The 20,996-nt window shown below is 42.9% G+C and overlaps 1 protein-coding gene across 3 annotated transcripts in view; it reads left to right on the top strand.

The window, feature by feature from the left end:
* Nucleotides 1-967: 967 nt before the first annotated feature.
* The window catches only part of PLD1 (phospholipase D1), a 190,118-nt gene continuing 170,089 nt past the window's right edge, over nucleotides 968-20,996 (top strand). The window contains exons 1-2 of one of the 3 annotated variants that reach the window (XM_036444503.2): nucleotides 1,023-1,076; nucleotides 17,542-17,705. In XM_036444503.2, coding sequence (XP_036300396.1) covers nucleotides 17,635-17,705 — 71 coding nt within the window. In that variant the 5' untranslated portion in view covers nucleotides 1,023-1,076; nucleotides 17,542-17,634. Of the gene's footprint in view, nucleotides 1,077-17,541; nucleotides 17,706-20,996 lie in introns of all 3 variants that reach the window. The other 2 variants (XM_036444505.2, XM_045583669.1) reach the window with 2 other exon arrangements.

The raw sequence follows: 20,996 nt of genomic DNA, 5'->3' as shown, positions 1-20,996 counted from the left end.
TCATGGAGCTCCATGTGTGGAGTAAGACATTATGTAACTTGGCCAGTCTTGGTGTGCAATATCCAGTAAGCGCTTTAAAGTGGCCATCGTTGTGAACCGTTGGGTGCATGTGGACACGATTGCTTCCTTTGGCTCTGGCCGAATGCGTTATTGTGTAATGAGGCTAGAGCTGGCCTCTGTTCAAAATTATCTTCCCAAAGGGCTGCTAGTCCAGCCACATGACAACTGGTTCTCTTTTTCGTGACACGTTATTTTAAGTAGACTAAAAACGTCCAACTGGCTCTATTTGAGCAGTTCCATGGGTGCAATGGGAATTCTTCATGTTTTACTCTCGGTTTGTTATTTTATGCTAAGATTTCTGAAGGCCAGCTAGCTGGAGCTTTAAAAGATATCAAGACACAAATTCCTAATCTCCTGCATTCTAAAATTGGGTGACCGTAGGCAGCTTGTTTCAAGTTTCTGGTTTCCTTATCTGTAAATCAGCCATAATGCCTACTCTAGGCTTTGGAAGAAGGCTTACGAGGAAAGCCCCTCCTTTAAAACTGTCACCCAGACAAGTTATTTCACCTGTGGTATCAGCTGTGCCCCCTCCTTGTAAAATGGGCTAATGGTGCCTACTAGCCGCAATAGATGAGACTTTGATAATAAAAGCAAAGCTCCTAGAACAGTGCCTTGGCGCATGGCGGCTCAGGAGTACCTGAAATTAAAGACACTAGTGCCAATTAGCATCCCGGCCTAGATGGATGCTGTTGACTTAATGAAAAGTTGGGGGGGAGGGGGGAAAGAGAATAGGAACCCAGGACCAGAACTTGGACAAGGCCAGGTGACCTGAGCCCGTCAGCTCCGTGGGGGTGACAGCCTGCACTACCAGGCACCCGGACTGAGAATCGCCTCGCCCCACCCCTGCCCGGGCGAATCCGGGTGGCGAGTTCCGGGCGGCCGCGGAACCCGGTCCCAGTGCAGGCCCTTCCTCTTTCCCTCCTCCCGCGCCTCCAGCTGTGCCAGCTGCGCCCGAGCCCCGAGATCCAGCCGCCGCCCTCACACAGGTGCCCACCCACGGCCGCCCGGTCCTTCAGGTAGGAGCCGCGCCGCGGTCCCAGCGCGCAGAGCTCCCGCGGGAGGGAGTCTGGTTTCCGCTGGCCTCGCCCCCTCCGCGCCTTGAACTTGGACGGGACCTTGGCAGCGGCTGGCGCCAGCGCCTTGCGGCTTCACGGGACCCGCCTCCCCTCCCCAGGGGCCAGGGGGCCTCCCTCGCGCCCCGGCCCGTCCAGTTCCTGCGGAGCGGACGCCGGCAACTTGGGCGCGCACTTTCTTCGGGGCGGGAGGCTGCGGGAGCGCAGAGCCACCCTGGCTCCAGGCCTAGATGGGGGTCTCCCTCTGCTGGGTGCACCCTTCCTCCCCCACCCAGACGTGCCCCCCTTCGCAGTGTCTGGCGCCCCCAGGTCCCCTCGCGTTCCCGGGGTGACAGGGGTGGCGGGCGCGCCCGCCGGGAAGCGCCGCGTCCCCAGGCTGAGAGCCCAGCCTGCAAGACACACAGTCCCGGGCGTGCGGCCACCCAGCTGCTCGCCAGCGGCTCCAGGAGGTGATGACGCCGCCGAGGCGGAGCACGGGACAGGGGACACAGGGCCTGGAGCGGGGACTGTTGTTTTTCTCTCGCTCCAGCTCCAAGTTATTTGGAATCCCGGTCTCAGCTGCGGGGGGAGCGCGGGGCTTCAAGTTTTGACGGGGATTTCGCAACGCCCTCCAGAACTGGCCTTGTAGAATCAGGCCAGAGCTGCCCCCACGCCTATATTTACTTGCGCCTTCTCTTAATCTCGGATCGTGGCCGCCTTTCCTTCCTCTCTCAAGTGCTACATGCAAGTGGATTCCTAAGAACCTTTAGGGCTTCTGCGTTTGACCCCCTCCTACGTCTTTCCCCGGAGAGGCGAGTTCCGTTAACCTTATCTGCCAGGCCTGCCAATTTCGGTTTAGATAACCCTCTGTGGGCCTTCAGAGGGTCTCCGGGAGACTAGGTCCCCAGAGACCTCCATGCTTTGTTAAATGGGCTAGTTAATGGCGTGCAATGAAAGCCTGAAGAATGAAGAGTGGAAAGCATGACCTAGTAACAGACCCCACATTTACACACTGCCTATCTGAACAAGGATCTCTTTAAGTAGTCAATGTTGTGTCACATATGTGCAAGTGAATTTGTACACGGGATTTTAGCTTGAGTTCTTACTCGGCCTTAGTACAAACTCAAGTGTTGTTTGGGAACCTTTTAACTAGTTGTTTGAGCTCCCAATTTGTCTTCTCTGGATCTAATATAAATCACAATTCATACAAAATATCTTTACCATATTTGTCCCTGGTGTCAGAATATATATGAACTATGGTGCTCATTTAGGTTTGATGGGGACTGTGCTGCTTGGAAGTGTGTGTTAGAATATATATATATATATATCATGATCACCCCTAACCACTCCCCTGCCAGCCTGATATATATAATATAAAAGAGTAATATGCAAATTGACTATACTTCATCTACACCCACAAGCCATACCTATCAGCCAATCAGAAGTGAGTATGCAAATTAACCCAACTAAGGTGGCTGCAGCCACAGAGTGAGCAGGAGGCTTGGGTTCCCCAGTGATGGAGGAAGCCAAACTTCCTGGCCAGCCCTGGCCTCTGTTCAAGGCTACAAACTTTCAATTATAGAATATAAATAAATCCCAGATCCCAGGGCCTCTGCTTGGGTCACCAGGGACCGTGGCCAGTTTGAAATCACCACAGGCCCCTCGACCAGGCTGCCCCATGTCCCAAGGGAATCCGCACCCTAATCCAGGATACCCTTCAGGGTAAACCAGCTGGCCCCCACCCCTGCATCAGGCCTCTATCCTATCTAATAAAAGAGTAATATGCAGATTGACCATCACTCCAACACACAATATGGCTGCCCCCATAAGGACACAAGATGGCCACCACAAGATGGCCAGCAGGGAAGGGCAATTGGGAGGGACCAGGCCTGCAAGGTAAGGTAGTTGGGGGCAATCAAGCCTGCAGGGGAGGGCAGTTAGGGGTGACCAGGCCTGCAGAGGAGGGAAGTTGGGGGCAACTGGGCCTATAGGGAAGGGTAGTTGCGGGGGAGATGGCCAGGCCTTCAGGGGAGGGCAGTTAGGGGCAATCAGGCTGGCAGGGGAGCAGTTAAGCATCAATTAGGCTGGCAGGCAGAAGCAGTTAGGGGCAATCAGGAAGGCAGGCAGGCGAGCCAGTGAGCCAGTAGTCTTGGATTGTGAGAGGGAGGTCCAGCTGCCCGTTTAGGCCCTATCCTACTGGGATTGCTTTAAATAGGCAGTCGGACATCCCTCAAGGGGTCCCAGATTGGAGAGGGTGAAGGCTGGGCTGAGTGACCCCCCCCACCTCCATGCACGAATTTCGTGTATTGGACTTTGGTATATATGTATGTGTGTGTGTATGTTTTTATTGATTTGAGAGAGACACAGAGAGGGAGAGAAACATTTATCTGTTGCCTCCTACACACCTCCTATTGGGGATTGAGTCCGAAACCTGAAACCCAGACACATGCCCTAATAGTCAATGGAATCTGCTGAGCTACAGGTGCGTGGGAGACATTCAACCATGTGAGCCACACCGCCCAAGGCTGTGTGTGTGTTTCTTGGGGTATGCAGGAGGCAGCTGATCAATGATTCTCTCTCATCATTGATGTTTCTATTTCTCTCTCCCTTTCCCTTCCTCTCTGAAATCAATAAAAAAAATATTTTAAAAACATTTCTTGTTGGGTTTTAATAACACTTTAATGGTAATGATTGCATTGCAGGCTTTAGTTTTCTCACTAAGCAAGGTCTGTGTCTCTTCCCAAAGCTGAAATGCACTTTTTAAAGAGGAAGGTGAACCGCCATCACTAGACTGATGTTTCCATCATCTCCATCAGGAAAGTTCTAATACATTATTATTCTAAAATACACTTGTGAGCTATTTCAATTTGTATGTAAAGGTATGGTGAGGTTTAGTTCTCCAGGGAGAGAAACAGGTAAGGGTGTTGTTGATAGTTTCCTCCCTTTAAAATCTAATGGGAAACTGGAATACTTTTTCTGTGTTAGCAGTGCAGTAGCACCTGTCTGAATTATGCATGAGTTCAGATTGTGGCACCTATTTAGTAAGCAAAAGTAGTTTTGATCCAGCAAGCTGGCGGATGTAGCAATGTCCTCTCCATTCTAGGTGTTTACTGAGTGAGGATTCACGCCAGGGGACTCAGCACGTAAGATATGGCCCTTTAAACTTCTTGTTAGTCTGGCTCATTGTTTTCTCTAAAGAAGTGCAGCTGTGCTAGGCCTGGTTTTCTGTTTACAATCCTTTAAGTCTTAGCACCACAAAATAAAATGTATTCTCCTGCTGGGTGTGGTTAAATGTTTTTGCAGGGTTAAAAAGAGAAACTCCTAACCTAAATTTCCCATGAGCAACTGTGGCATTTCTGATGAGAAAAGAAATCATACAAATTGTTATCTTATGTTTCAGTGGGAATGCGTTACAATGTGTTAGTTTCCCTAAATTCACAGTGTACTGTAGAGTCTGGACCCCAGATGTTTTAGTGATGGGTTATTGGACAACAGTGTATGTGATATACAAGTTACATGGCATCTCAGTTCTTCCCCCCCCCCCTTCTGTTGTGAACCTTTCTTAAATTTTAAATTTATGCTACAAACATTGCAGCGACAGAATAAAATGATTTGCTTATTTAATCAACACTTATATGGCGTTTACTGTGTACCAGGCACTACTCCAAGCATTTTACAACATGAACACATTTAACACAAGGTTGTTTTGAAAATAAATGCGCTCATCCCCATTTTATAAATGAGGCAATTGAGGCACAGTGAGATCATAAGGCCATCCCAGGAAGCCTGAATCCAGAATTTTGGGGCCTCTATCACCGGAAAAATGAAACCTGAGAGTCCACCCTTCTAACAAATAAACTTTTTTTTTTTTTCCAGGTTGCTATATTCCTGTCTTGTCCTTATCCTTAGGGGTAGATGATTTAATATCATTGCAGCTGGAGTGTAACATAGACAATCAGTTCAACTCCCTTATTTTTCAGAAAAGGAAATTAAGGTGGAGTGTGGTTATGTCCTGGGTTGTGAGTGTTAGGGCAGGATCCTGGCAACCCTCGACTGGGCCAAACCTTAACTCTTGATTGTGTGTAGGCTGGGGCAGGGATCCTGGGAGGTCTGAGGAGACCTGGATGTGCATTTAGGAGTGCAACGGTACTTGCCAATCGTTGTGACCATCCTGGAGCTAAGCTGCTAATTAAGGGCCTGATGATGTCTGGGGCAGACAGAGTGGAAGCTCATACAGACCATGGATGTGTTGCTGGTTAGGGCTCCACAATCCTGGATTCCTTTCCCAATGGTCGGTGAGGCCTGTGATCCCGCGCTCCCCTTTGAAAGCGGAGGATCTTTTATTTTGTCCTCAATCATTTTATGAGCTTCTTGGATCTAGAGTTGGGAACATTTTAAAAGTCTCTGACGCACATAAGAAAATCAGCCAAGAGCAACAGGCAAATAAAAATAATTTCGTTTAGTCGATTCTTTTGTTGAGAGAAAGAGAGACTTCTAAGAGCATAAACTGGCAAACTTTACATCAAGAACAGGAAAATCGAAGTTCAGGATTCAACAGTGGTTTTGTTCAAAGTAGGCTTTCACAGGCCGTACATTTGGGTGAAATAGAATAAGGAATAAACACTGGGAAAGGAAAACAGTGGAAAGGCGGGGAGAAGCAATTGCAGAGAGAGGAGGAAGTCAAAGAGGGAGCACAGAAGGTAAAAGTCAGGGTGCTAAAACCTCTGTCAGGTCTTTATACAAGTTTTAATTTATTTTATTTTATTTTAAAATATATTTTATTGATTTTGTTCAGAGAGGAAGGGAGAGAGATACAGAGTTAGAAACATCAATGAGAGTCATTGATCAGCTGCCTCTTGCACACCCCCTAATGGGGATATGCCCGCAACCAAGGTACATGCCCTTGACTGGAATCGAACCCCGGACCCTTCAGTCCCCAAGCCCATGCTCTATCCATTGAGCCAAACCGGTTTCAGTGAGGTCTTTATACAAGTTTTAGTGTGTTATTTATTTTAAAAACCTATATTGTTTAAAGTATTACATATAATATTACATATGTCTCCTTTTCCCCCCATTGACCTTTCCCCGGCCACCCCCACCCCCTAGCACATGCCCTCACCCCCTGTCTGTGTCCATTGGTTCTGCTTTTATGCATGCATACAAGTCCTTTGGTTGATCTCTTACCCACCCACCCCTGCCTTCCCACTGAAGTTTGACGTTCTGTTAAATGCTTTTCTGTCACTGGATCTGTTTTTGTTCATCAGTTTATGTTGTTCATTATATTTCACAAATGAGTGAGATCATGTGATATTTATCTTTCTCCGATGGGCTATTTTGCTTAGCATAATGCTTTCCAGATCCACCCGTGCTGTTGCCAATGGTAAGAGTTCCTTCCTTATTACAGCAGCATAGTATTCCATTGTGTTGATGTACCGCTGTTTTTTTAATCCACTCACCTGCTAATGGACACTTAGGCTGTTTCCAAATCTTAGCTATTTTAAATTGTGCTGCTATGAACATAAGGGTGTATATGTCCTTGCTGACTGGTGTTTCTAGTTTCTTGGGATATATTCCTAGAAGTGGGATTACTGGGTCAAATGGCAGTTCCACTTTTAGTTTTTTGAGGAAACTTCATACTGTTCTCCACAGTGGCTGTACCAGTCTGCATTCCCACCAGCAGTGCATGAGGTTCCTTTTTCTCCACATCCTCGCTAGCACTTGTTGTTTGTTGATTTGTTGATGATAGCCATTCTGACAGTGTGATGGGCCCTCACTGTCATTTTGATGTGCATCTCTCAGATGATTGTGACTTTGAGCATGTTTTCATATGTCTCTTGGCCTTCTGTATGTCCTCTTTCAAAAATTGTCTATTTAGGTTCTTTGCCCATTTTTTGATTGGATTATTTATTTTCTTTTTGTTAAGTTGTATGAGTTCCCTGTAAATTTTGGAGATTAAACCATTATTGGAGATAACATTGGTAAATATGTTCTCCCATGTAGTTGGGCTTTCTTGTTTTATTGATGATTTCTTTTGCTATGCAGAAACTTTTTATTTTGATGTAGTCCCATTTGTTTACTTTTCCCTTAGTTTCCATTGCCATAGGAGCTATATTGGTAAAGATATTGTTATGACATATGTCTGATATTTTGCTGCCTATGGATTTTTCTATGATTTTTATGGTGTCCCACCTTACATTTAAGTTCTCTATCCATTTTGAGTTTATTTTTGTGTAAGGTGTAAGTTGGTGGTCTAGTTTCAATGTTTTTGCATGCATTTGTCTAATTTTTTGAAAAACAATTTATTAGAGATTGTCTTGATTCCATTGCATGCTCCTGCCTCCCTTGTCAAATATTAATTGACCATAATGGCTTTGGTCGATTTCTGGGTTCTCTGTTCTGTTCCATTGGTCTTTAAGTCTGTTCTTGTGCCAGAACCAGGCAGTTTTGAGAACTGTGGTTTGGAATATAGCTTGATATCTAGTATTGTGATCCCTCCAACTTTGTTCTTCTTTTTCAAGACTGCTGTGTCTTTTTTAAATTTCATATGAATTTTTGGAGAGTTTGTTCTAGGCATGTGAAACTAGTATTTTAATGCCATTAGTATTTTAATGGGGATTGCATGAAATCTATAAATTGTTTTGGATAGTATGGACATTTTAATGATATTGATTCTACCAATCCATGAACATAGTATATTCTTCCAATTGTTTATGTCTTCCTCTATCTCTTTTTTTCAATACCCTGTAGCTTCTGAATACAGGTCTTTTACATCCTTAGTTAAGTTTATTCCTAGGTATCTTAATTTTTGGTGCAATGGTAAGTGGAATTTTTTTTTTCCTTCTCTTTCTGTGAGTTCATTATTGGTGTATAAAAAAGCCATAGATTTCTGGGTGTTAATTTTTTATCCTGCTACATTGCCAAATTCTTTTATTAAATCTAGTAGTTTTTTGATGGAGTCTTTAGGGTTTTCTATGTACAATATCATGTCACCTGCAAATAGTGACAGCTTTACTTCTTCTTCAATTTGGATACCTTTTATTTCTTCTTCTAGTCTGATGGCTATGGCTAGCTCTTCCAGTACTATTTCAAACAGGAGTGGTAAGAGTGAGTATCCCTGTCTTGCTTCTGTTTTTAGGGGAAATGGTTTTGGTTTTTGCCCATTGAGTATGATGTTGGCTGCAGGTTTTTCATATAAAGCTTTTTTAGGTTGAAGTATGATCCCTCTATTCCCACTTTGCAAGAGTTTTTATCAAGAAAGGGTCTTGGGTTTTGTCAAATGATTTTTCTTCATCGATTGATATGATTATGCTATTTTTATCTCTCAATTTGTTTATGTGATGTATCATGTTCATTGATTGGCGGATATTGTATACCATCTTTGCATCCCCTGGAAAAATCCTACTTGGTCATGGTGTATGATCTTTCACAAATAATGCTGGATCCGATTTGTTAGGATTTTGTTGAGGATTTTAGCATCTATGTTCATCAGAGATATTGACCTGTAACTCTCTAATTCTCTTTCTTTATAGTGTCTTTATCTGGTTTTGGTATTAGGGTGATGCTGCCTTCACAGAACGAGCTTGGAAGTGTTCCCTCCTCTTGAATTCTTTAAATAGTATTTGGAGAATAGTTTTAGTTCTTTTTTGACTGTTTGGTAAAATTCCCCTGTGAAGCCATCTGGCCCAAAGCTTTTGTTTGCTGGAAGCTTTCTGATAACTGCTTCAATTTCCTCCATGGCTATCATCCTATTCAGGTTTTTTTTTATTGCTCCTGATTGAGTTTTGAAAGGTTGTATTTTTCTAGGAATATGTCCATTTCTTCTAGGTTGACCAGTTTATTAGAATAGAGTGGCTCATGGTATTTTTTTTTTTTTTAATAATTCTTTGTATTTCTGTGGGGTCTATTGTTATTTTGCCTCGGCCCTCTCTCTTTGCTTCTTGGTGAACCTAGATAGAAATTCATCAATCTTTTTATCCTTTCAATGAACCAGCTCTTGGTGTCATTGATCTTTTGTATTGTGGATTTTTTTTTTTTGTCTCTATGTCATTTATCTCCACTCTGATCTTTATTATTTCCTTCCTTCTGCTCACTCTGGACTTTTCTTATTGCTCTCTTTCTAATTTTTTAAGTTAGATAATTTATTACCATTTTTTTCTTGTTTTTTTGAGGTAGGTCTGTAATGGTATGAACTTCCCTCTCAAGAATGCTTTTTCACTGTGTCCCATAGATTTTGGATTGTTTTGCTTTCATTGTCATTTGTTTCCAGGATTTTTAAAAATTTTTTCTTTGAACTCCTTGATAACGCAATCACAGTTTAATAACATGCTATTTAATCTCCAACTGTTTGATTTTTTGTGGTTATTTTTATTGTAGTTTATTTATAATATTATGCCATTGTGATCTAAGAAGATTCTTGATATGATTTCAATCTTCTTGAATTTGAAGAAAATTTGCCTGTGTCCCAATATGTGGTCTATCTTTTAAAAAGTCCCATGTGCACTTGGGAAGAATGTGTGTTCTGTAGCTTTGGGGTGGTATGCTCTGAAGATGTCAATTAAGTCCATCTGATGTAGTTAATCATTTAGGATTTCTGTTTCTTTGCTGATATTTTTGTCTAGAGAATTTATCCAGTGATGTCAATGGGGTATTAAAGTCCTCTAGTATGATTGTATTGCTGTCGATCTCTCCTTTGATATCTTCCAGAAGGTTTTTTTTTTTTGTTTTTTTTTTTTTTTTTTTTTATGTATTTGGGAGCTCCTACATTTGGTGCATATATGTTTACCAGAGTTATATCCTCTTGTTGTATCAATTCCTTTAGAATTATTAAGTGGCCTTTCTTATCTCTTGTTATGACCTTCACTTTGAGGTCTATTTTGTTAGATATAAGTATTGTTATCCAGTACTTTTTTTTTTTTTTTTTTTTTTTTTTTTTTTCATTTCCATTTGCTTGGAAAATATTTTCCCATCCCTTCACTTTCAGTCTGTGTGAGTTCATTGTTCTGAGGTGGGTCTCTTGTAGACAGCATAGATAAGTGTCATGTTTTCTTATCCATTCAGTCACTCTATGTCTTTTGATTGGAGCATTTAGTTCATTTACATTTAATGTTATTATTGGTAGGTTCTTGTTTGTAGCCAGTTTTTTCTTTATACCTGTGTTCCTTCTTCCCTTTCTATTTATTCTTTTTACAACATTCTGTTTAGCATTTATTACATTGCTGGCTTGGTAGTGATAAACTCTTTTAGCCTTTTTTGTCTGTGAAGCTCCTTATTTCCTCTTCAATTTTTTAATAATAGCCTTGCTGGATAGAATATTCTTAGATTTAGTCCCTTGCTTTTCATTACTTTGTATACTTCATTCCAATCCCTTTTGGCCTGATCTGTTTTGGCTGAGAAATCATTTGATAATCTAATGGGAGAACCTTTGTAGGTAAGTCTCTGTCTCTCTTTTGCAGTCTTTAAAATTCTCTCATTGTCATTACGTTTGTCATTGTAATTATGACGTGTGTTGGTGTGTGTCTTTTGGGGTTCATCTTGTTTGGGACTCTGTGTTTGTGTGACTTTTTCTTCCCAAATCAGGGAAGTTTTCTGTCATTATTTCTTCAAATAGGTTTTCTAATCCTTGTTCCTCTTCTTATCCTTCTGGCATCCCTGTTATACGTATGTTACTTTGTTTAATGTCTCAAAACTCCCTTAGGCTCTCTTCCTACTTTCTAATTTTTTTATGTAATCACTGTTCAGATTGGTTGCTTTTTATCTGCCCTATATTCTAACTCACTAATTCCGTCCTTCGCTTCTTCTAGTCTAGTGTTGAAACCTTCCATTGTGTTTTTTTATTGTAACTATATCATTGTTGATTTCTACTTGAGTCTTACATAAGTTGTTGATATTCTCATCCATCTGGTTTATGAACTGTATAACCCTCATTCTGAATTCTTTATCTGATGTATTACATGGCTCTGTTTCATTTATTTCCTTTTCTGATTTTTCTTACCTTGGGGGTTGTTTCTTAGTCTCCCCATTTTTGCTGTCTCTTTCTGGCCCTTGGCATCCTGCTTGGGGTTGAAGACCCTATCAGGTCAATGGTCTTGAAATAATTATCCCAGAGGCTGAGTCTTCCTTGAGTCTCATGCCTTTATTGTCTCTGCTCTGAGTTGTATCCCCTTCTCTCATGAATCTAGTCCTTTAGTTATTTGCTTAAGATGCTCAGGATGGTGGGAGCACATGCAAAATTCCTCTGGAGTGCGACTCTGTGATGACACATAGTTCTCTGGCATGAAATTTGCTGTGCTACCCAGCACCTGTGGTAGGTTGGAACCTTAGGTCCCTCTGGCAGTGTACTTGCAGCACAGACCTGTGGCCCCTGGTTGGGCACACCAGCTTACTCCAGGTAGCCCTATCAGTGCTCTTCTGTGACTCAGAGTGTGATATGTGCTGGGTTGCTCCAGGTATCCCCTGCAGGACTATCCCATGGGCTGGAAAAAAGTGGGTACAGGTTGCTCTGGGTTGCACAGTCTCAATTTCTTATAGCCTGGAATGAGACACGCACTGGGTTGCTCCATTTACCCTTTCTCAGTGTGTATGTGTGTGGCGGGTTGTTCGTGCTCTCCTGTCACCCAGAGTGAGGTGCGCATTGGGTTGCTCTCAATGGCCCTGGCAGGAGTGTCCTGGGGGCTGGGGTGGAACAAGTGTGGGTTACTCTGGGTTGCTCAGTTAGAACTCCCTTGTGGCCCTGAGTGATGTATGTGCTAGTTTGCTCTGGATCACCCTGCCTGGACCTGGGTGAAGTAGACATGGATTACTCTGGGTCACCCTAGCAGGGCTGTCCAAAGGGCTGGGGTGGAGTGGGAATCAGTTTCTCTGGGTCATGTAGTCCCTCCTCTCCTGTGACTCAGAGTGGGGTGAACTCTGTGTCACCCTACCATCAGATCCCAGGGTTTAGGGTGGAGAGGGCACCAGGTAGCTCTGGGTCAAGCTATTAGTATGGTTCTGGCATCCAGGCTGGGACTGGGGCACAGTTTCACCTTGGCTTGAACTCACTGTGGGGTCTTGAATCTGTATCCTAGGATGCTGGGTTCCAGTGGGCTAGTGAGGATGCCTGGTGCTGGAGCTCATTCTCGTGGCACGTGCTCCCTGCAGATGTCTGGGAGCCACTGGGAGGTACTGCACTACTTTCTGCTGGGGCATGGTGGTGGTTCCACATGGCTGGCAAGCAGTATTCTCTAGGCATCCTCTGCCCTTCCTTATTGAAAACTAGTGACCTGGTGCATAAAATTTGTGCACATTAAAAGGGAATTAATTAGATGAAATATTTTAATATTGCTATTTACCCTTTATAATAGAAGTGTCAGAGATGAAAGAAAATTATTAAAAAATATATGAAAATCTTACTCTGTCAGAGTTTGAGGTGTGCCACAGGACCCAGCCCCAGCCAGCCCCACCCTCATTGGGCATGATCCAGACCTGGCCAGCCCCACCCTAGTCAAGGCCTCTGGGAGGGGGGGGGCATAGCCTCAGGTCCCCTGGCCATGCACCATATGGGGGGGGGGAGCCTTAGGTCCCCCATCAAGCCCTGCTGGGTGGGGGGGGGGGGCACAGCCTCAAGTCCCCTAGCCATGCACCATATGGGGGAAGGGGTGCAGCCTTAGGTCCCCCATCAAGCCCTGCTGGGTGGGTGATGTGGCCTGAGGTCCCCTGTCAAGCCCAGCCAGGTGGGAGGTGCAGCCTGTGGTCCCCTGTCAAGCCCTGCTGAACCGGGTCACGGCCTCAAGTCCACTGGCCTGGTGCTGGGATGAGGGGATGGCCTCAGGTCCCCTGGCCCAGTGTCAGGGCAGGGTGTGTGGCCTGAGGTTCCCTATTAAGCCCCACAAGGCAGGGGAGTGCAGGCTCAGGTCCCCTGCCCTGGCCCAGCTCCAAGCAGCCTCAGGTCCCTGCTGATTGCTTTTAAAGTTCTTTACGGAAACTCTGCCTCTGCTGTGTTACGCAAACCCTGCCTCTGCAGTAAGCACAGCCATCTTGTGTTATGGAAACCCTGCCTCGACTGTGGGCACTGCCATCTTTGTGATGGTGTGATGGTCAATTTGCATATTCCCTCTTTCTTAGATAGGATTGTCTCCTCATTTGTATCTAATTTGTTAATTCAGATCCATGTGTTACTTATTAACAATTCCCTTTGACATGCCAAAGAGGTTGAAAATAACATTTCATTTGGTTTATCCAGTAGAGATCTTCATGTTGCTTAAAACCATTACTAATCAACAGAGCCTAGGGTCAAGGAGATACCAAGAAACTCTTAGCCCCTGCTTGGGATCTTTTATAACAATTGAGTCTGTATTTGTTTACATCACTTTTATATTGATGGATTTCATAAACAGCATGACATTAGAATCACTGAGTTTGCAATTATTTTGTTTATCATCCATCTTCCCTGTGAGAGGACAGGGTTCTTGGGGTCACAGACTATGTTTTTGTCATTTCTGGGACTGCTGTATCCATTGTAGTGCACAATAGGTGTGAGCTGAATGAAAGGGGGCATTGATGGATGAAGGAGGATGGTGAAATTCATTTCATTCAAAATATATAGACATTTCCAGAAAAGAATGTTTTTATGGCTAAGGTTTTACTTATTTATTCTACTGTGCTGTTTATTCTTACAAATAGATATGTAGATGTGGACTTGACAGTCTGTGGCATTTTGATTAGCAGCTGCACTCATTTCATTGTCCTTTTTCTGCAGAGTTCTCTACCCAAGTTGTGATAATGGAGTCCTTTGAAATAAAGCAATTGGGGAGGTAGCAATGGCCTGGGATGGAGGAGCCAGGCTTTGGAGCAGAATGATGGTATCATTATGCAGAATCCCAGGTGGTAAATTTGATAAAAGGGCCTAAAATTAGAAGAAAAAATAAATTAAAGATAAAATTTAGATATTGTTTTTTAAATCTCACCCTTATCCCCACTTTGTAATAAAAACATATAAGCTAAGATAAAGGTAAGGATTTGAGGATAAATATATTTTTGGTGTTAATATGATTGTAATGTCAAAAATATTAAAAAACAAAAAACAAAAAATGGCGTTAGGGGTGGGGGGGATCCAGCCAGAATGCTATTATCCTAAGGGAAAATCTCATCTATTAGGATATTGTAGGTGCTAAATATTTCAAAGCTAGGAACATGGGGCAAGACTCTAATCTAACTTTCACCTCACCCGAATCCCAACCCGAATCTGCCTTGGCTGGAAATGCAGGGTCCTGGGGCAGTGACTAGCCAAAGAAGGTCTGTGAGGTTTGTAAGGTACCATTGGGCCCTACAGGTCCTCCCTGGGAGGAATAATGACTATGGGCCTCAGCCTAGGAGCCAGAGATCTTGGATTCATATATACTGAGTACTCTAGCACCATGTGGTTTGTGACAAGTAAATTAATGTTTGGTTCCTCTCTTTCACACATCATCCTCCCCTCTCCACTTTAAATCCAGCAGGAGCAATATACATAAATAAAGCAAACTGGTATTAATACTAGCATATATAGGGAGCTGTGTTCCTATGGGAATACAAAGGAAGGATACATGCATTTTTCCCAGGAGGAATTCTTGGGTGACAGTGGGATTCCATGAGACCCTAGTGATGAAAATCAATAGAAAGATTTCTGGCCGCAAAGCTGGTTACAACGAGAGAGAATGAACTAACTCTATGCCTTTGAGAATTACTATATTTTCAGGTGCGTGTTTTGACATTAGCTAGGAAATTTGATTCCCTCCCACCCCCCCATTTTTATTTATTTACCAGAGGTCCCATGCACAAATTTGTGCACTGGTGGGGTCTCTTGGCCTGACCTGTGACTGGGGCCTATTCAGCCATCTCGCCCAGTCCTAACTGGGGCCAGCTGGCAGGGAGGAGGGACTGCATACCACGAGTCATCACATACTAATTATTTTACTAAATTTGCTGGTATCTGTGCTCTTGAATTTATTTACATCCGTTGTTTTATATGGTAAAAGTACTATAGCTACTGCACATCTTTTCTCAAACTGAAGTTAAGTGACAACATGTTGAGAGCTTGAAAGCAATGATTATGGGAATATTTACACCATGGTAATTGGCAAACACTATAATTAGGGCTTCTCTCCAGCCCCGAGCTAGGTAAGCATTTATCAGCACACCACTGGCTTTGAACATGTGACATCAGAGCTTTTTTACTTCATCCTTTCTCATTGTGACAAATGAGACTTGTTTATTTCTTCTCTTTTAGCTGTCATAGTGGTTCTGAATTTGGGGATATGGTTGGGAGGAAAGAAATGCACTGAGTTATTTTTATCTGTATTTTTCTATTAGCTGGTACAGATTGGTTTCAAACATTTCAGATTTCAACTGCATTCAATTTAATCTTTGATTCTAGTCTTTTATAGAGCTAGGATTATTCTGACTCTACCTCCCTGACCCTGAAGAACTTGCCCTCTTGTCTCCTCCAATCACAGTAATTCTAAGGTCTGGCTAAGCAAAATCACCTTAGAACTTAATTTAAATTCAGAGTCCTGGATCTATCACATAACTACTCTCAAATGATGGTCATTGGTGCCAATTCAATGCCAATAGGAATCTCCAGGTGTAGTAAGGAAACTTTAGCCAAAACTGGTTTGGCTCAGTGGATAGAACATTGGTCTGTGGACTGAAAGGTTCCACGTTCGATTCCAGTCAAGGGCAGATACATTGGTTGCAGGCACATCCCTGGTAGGGGATGTGCAGGAGGCAGCTGGTCAATGTTTCTCATCGATGTTTCTAGCTCTCTATCCTTCCTTCACCTCTGTGGAAAATCAGTAAAATATATATTAAAAAAAAGAGGGAAATTTTAGTCAGTGCAAACAGCTCAATTGTGATATAGTATGGCTTTGAGAACAGCACAGCTATGGAACAAACATCTCAATAGCGTTGCAGCTTAATTATGAAACAGCATGACTGGGAAACAGCACAGCCTTTAAGTGGCCTTGGGGAAGGAACCTCTCAGGTTTGACAGCTTGATTCCACCCTGCTCTGCTTCACTCTAACCCACTCTGCCTGTTCTGGACGAGCGAGGCATTTCAGTGTTTCAGTGTCAGCTGGGGAAATGCAGTCTTCAGTAGAAAGAGAAATTGTGCTTCCTGAGCCAAGGGGAACTGACTCAGATAGTATAATAAGAAGTCCTTGCTCCTGGTCCCTGGTTGGGCCGTCCTTATGCAAATGAGGACTCTAAATTGTTGTAGTTTTATGGTCCACAAGGCAGTGTCCTGATTGGTCAAGATGGCGCCTCTCTGATTGGTCTGTGAAGATGCTGATGGAGCTGTAGCTGTGCAGCTCAGATTAGCTAGGGAAAAGCCTCAGTCCTATTGGTTGAAACACAATTCCAGGAATTCGTTGACTGGTTCATATGGCAGAAACGTGATGCAAGCAGGCAATTCAGTGCAGGCATCTCCCTGAAGTGCAGTTTGCATGAGAGTCCCAACTGTTTTTAAAATTTGAGTCCAGTTAGCCATCAGAAGCCCATTGTAGTAGGTATCTTCTTTCTTAGGGTCCACACTACTAAAATGGGATCCCTGGGATGGAGAAAACTCAATGTGGTAGTTTGTAAGTTCCCTTGGAATTTTGACGATTGTCCCATGCCGCCCAGCTCTGGGGCCACACGTGCCCTATTTAATGGAGCTGCTGGGCCCTGGCCACAGTGCATGGAAGCATTGATGTGTATGATTGGCCTCAAATTCTCATCCTGAGAAACTTAGCCTTCAGAGTCCAACTCTTTGCCTCATGAACTTTGTTCCTCATGATAGCGCCCTATTTCCTGAGCTCCCTTCTATTGGAGCCGAGGGTCCTACCTAAGGAGACAATTCTCTGTAGTGCTTAGAGCCTAGCAGAGGATTCGGGTGTGTGTGGCTTATTTCCATGTTAGCCTCAGTTGTCTACTTTCTGAACAATAGTTGGCCGTCTCTGGGGATTGTCAGAAGGGTTCTGCTTCTGGAAAACACCAAGCTTGGTTCCATCTTTGAGTGTTTGTGTTGTGCTTGTCCCTCTGCCCAGAACACGCTTCTCCCAAGTCTCTGCATGGCTGCCATGTTCTTGACAATTGGGTCAATGACAAACAGACCTAGGAAAGGCTTTCCCTGGTCATCAAGTCTGCTTCCCCACTCAGTCTACATAGCTTTGCCCACAGCCCCATTCATCCTAGCTGTTTACAGTAGATTCTTTTCATCCCAGCGTTTATCATTATTCAGATTCTTCTTCTATCTTGTTTTCTTAAATGCTGAGTTTTTACATGAGAACATTAGCTCCACAAAAGCAGGACTTGCCTGGGCATAGTAGGTGCTCATTTGTTAAGGGAATGCCTCTCAGGTTATAATATAAGTATACAATGTTCATGTGAACCCTGGTTCCCAAGTGATTCATCTGTTTTGCTAATCATTCTCTCCAGACCTCGCAGATGTCACCACGCTCATGACAGTGATTCACTGCTGAGATAACACTGCCATTTGGAACAAGGGAAGTAAAATCTGCAGCTTTTCATATGCATTTGTCACCTTTCATTTCCAGCGAGCTTACAGGACTTGATTCAGCTGCAACTATTTGTTTTGTTGGGTGAATAATCTGTGATAGAATGCATGGATTAAACATGAGAGTAATGTGAAATAAACCTGGTTGGCTTTCGAAGACTCCTGTTTCCCCCTGTTTTGAGAGTTCTGTCCAGGAGTGTGTTTTGGCAGGATGATGGGGATCAGGGTGGTGTGCATCACTCTGTACCCCACCAGGAGGTTGGAAATGTTTATCCTGTCTGCTCTCACTGGAAGAGAGATCAGATGTTTATCCTGTCTGATCTCACTGGAAGACATGGAATGGGCTTGACTAATGGTGAAGTGAGTTTTGCAGATCTGTTGCAAGGAAGGCCAATAGTTTGGCAGGGAAGGCTGTCATCCTGTGTTTACAACAGCCTCTGCTCAGGCTGGTGCTGGAGAAATTATCAAGCAGAGTCTCTTGGTGCCATCAGTGCTCAGGCTGTGGTAGTGCATCTAAGATGTGGTTTTGCCTGCCTAGAGCTCATGGTCTTACACAGTCAGCTAAAGGCAGGACTGTCGTGCATCTGACTGAGTCCTGCCAGGCCGCCTGTAGTGGGCTTGTGCTTTGTAATGATAACATGCTCCAGTTTTTCTTGTCAGTGATTTTCAAATTGCTCTGTCTTTCAGGGGCGGGCTAGGACTGGAGCAGAGGCTGGGACCAGGGATGTAGAGGCCAGAGTTCTGAAGCTTCTCTAAATTGGGGTTATGGTCTTGAGAGGAAGACTACCATTTTAATCAGATAATATCAAAGGTACTTGCTATGAACATGACTTATCACTGTTGATGTTGAATGTTGACTTTGATCACTTAGCTGGGGTAGCATTTTGATTTTTTTAAAAAAATATTTACTGAGGATATCCATTGATTTTTAAAGAGAGGGGAGAAAGAGGGAGAGAGAGAGAAGAAGAAGGAGGAGGCGGAGGAGGAGGAGGAGGAGGAGGGGAGAAAGAGAGAGAGACACCAGGGATGAAAATCAAACCTGTGGCCCTCTAGTGTGCAGGCTGACACTCTAACCATTGAGCAACACAGGCCAGGGTAGCTGGGGCAGTGTTTTTAAAGTTTCTTTGTAGAGTTACGTTTTATTTTTCTCTCAATACTGTACTCTTTGGAAAGCAGTCACTATGGGCAGCCCATGCTGTTGAGATAAGATTTATGCTTTATCTCCTAGAGAGGGATGCAGCACTGCATACATTATTAAAATTCTTTTGCATGGGAGCTTTGGCTTTTTATTTCTATTTACTTATTTATTCAATTATTTACATATCCACATGGACTCATGAATATCTATTTCATATTTTGGGTTATAATCCAATACTATGTTATTTAATTACATTTGGATTTTTAAAGATTTTATTCAAACACAAACATCTGCTGTCTAAAAAATGTTAGAAAACGGTTGTTCATAATTTTTAAAAATCCTTTCCTCTTTTTTTATTTTAAATATCCTATTTATACCTTAATTTGTTTGGGACAATGCAAAGCAAGTTACCACTTAGGATTCAATTATGCTTTTATTTATTTATTCTTTTTGCAGGAGTCAAGTTAAAATATGTTTGTTTAAGTTATTTTTTGAGTAAGAGAGATCAAAGACATTTTGCCCCTATTATGAACTGAGTTTGCACTAAGTACTTTCAATTATTGCTGAGATCACCTACAGAGATATTTATATCATCTGTCTTCCTCAAACTTTTTAGGAAGTGTAATAACATATGGAGTTTTAGAATAATTTTTGGCCTTCTTTTCTCCCCAACCCCCTTCAGGTTTTCCTTAAATTAAGTAGAAACTTTGAAAATGCTACTCAATGTACTCTTCTTATTCTTAGCACAGTGAGAATAGTAACTTGTTATAGGAACCCCCATGTCAGTCTTCCATCCTTTCTGTTTTCTAAAATGAATCTTCCCTGTGCAGTTTTTTTTTTTCCTCTTCTAAAGAACACAATCAAATAAATTGTATGTAAACTTACATTTCACCTATTTTTAAAGCATCTCTAACTATAACCTGTAAGAGATTCTAATGGGCTTATTGACTTGGCTTAAAATAAAAGGAAAATATACTGAAAATATTAAGTTCCTTTTACTTCCTTTAATGTTATAGATTTTCTTTTGTATTTCATTAATTAATTCTGTTCTAAAATCCTGTGCTTTTAGGTGTTTTTGTTTCTATGCTATTTCCCACACACAGAAATACTTGAGAGAGGGATTTTAGTTGCAGGCAAGTCCCTTTTGATGTTGTTGTTGAAGTTGTGGGCAGACAATTACACTCAGAGACCAGATGACCTGGCCATTTGGGCCAGAAAGATGCTTGTGAGTCGAGTATTGGTTAGTAGCTTAGTGTGTGGTGGGTGACCCAGGCAGCCCTACTGTTCTGATGCCCCATTGAGGCCTCGATCCTCCTAAAAGGTGGACGAGGCCCATTCCAGCATGGCTGACTCCATAAGCTGCCAAGTGAACTTGGCCTATGGGTCAGCTCCCCAGAGAACTGAGTGATATGCCCGGAGCTGGGCCTTGAGATCTGGCTAGACAGGCCTGAAGGGTTTACTGTTGCAATTAAATAAAGGGTACCAGTATTAATTGAGGATGTGTTGATAAGTCATTATTGCATTACACAGTAATTAAGCACAAATTAAGCATAAAGAATAAGTACCTAATTAACTCTAATGAGAACACTGTTTTTCCTGATGCCACCCAGGATTTTATTCTTTAATGGTTTATTCTGTGGGGGAGGGAAAAAAAATTTTTATAGTTAAACTAACATGAGACAGATTAATAGGAGAAACTATCTTAAGGTTTATTAAGTATGTACATAGGGGAGTTCCATAAGATCATGAGACTGGAGGACAGATGGCGGGGTTAAAACTCCTATGTCATCTTGAGCTCAGGAGAAGGGAGAGATTGTGGTTTGAAACTCAAAGGGCAGGAAGGCAATTCACGTGGAGACAGGAAAGTAAATGTTTGGTAAAGAAATGTTTGTTGAGCCACCTTTAACAAGGGACATCACAGGACTTAATCAAAGGGGCCTTGTTGGTCCTTCCTTCCTATCACACACTAGTTCATAGTAAACTATAGTTACCAGCGGTGATAACTTCCTGGAACAGGTTCTCCATCTAAACTCCTGTAGGCAAGGTCAAAGTTTCTTTCTGAGTCTTTTGTTTCTTAAAAATAACCACTTAAAAATAGTCAATATCGCAAAGGCATATTTTGGGGTGGCAAATGCTGCTTCCCCTTAATTCGCTGTCTTAGGCCCTTCATCTGATTATTTTTATGCAATAAAAGTTTCTTTTTTGGTTAATTCTCATCCGGGGATATTTTTTCTATTG

This window comes from Pipistrellus kuhlii, unplaced genomic scaffold (genome assembly GCF_014108245.1).
Source record: "Pipistrellus kuhlii isolate mPipKuh1 unplaced genomic scaffold, mPipKuh1.p scaffold_m20_p_2, whole genome shotgun sequence".
Taxonomy (NCBI): domain Eukaryota; kingdom Metazoa; phylum Chordata; class Mammalia; order Chiroptera; family Vespertilionidae; genus Pipistrellus; species Pipistrellus kuhlii.
The sequence above is the reverse complement of the archived record's forward strand: the minus strand, read 5'-3'. Positions and strand labels throughout refer to the sequence as shown.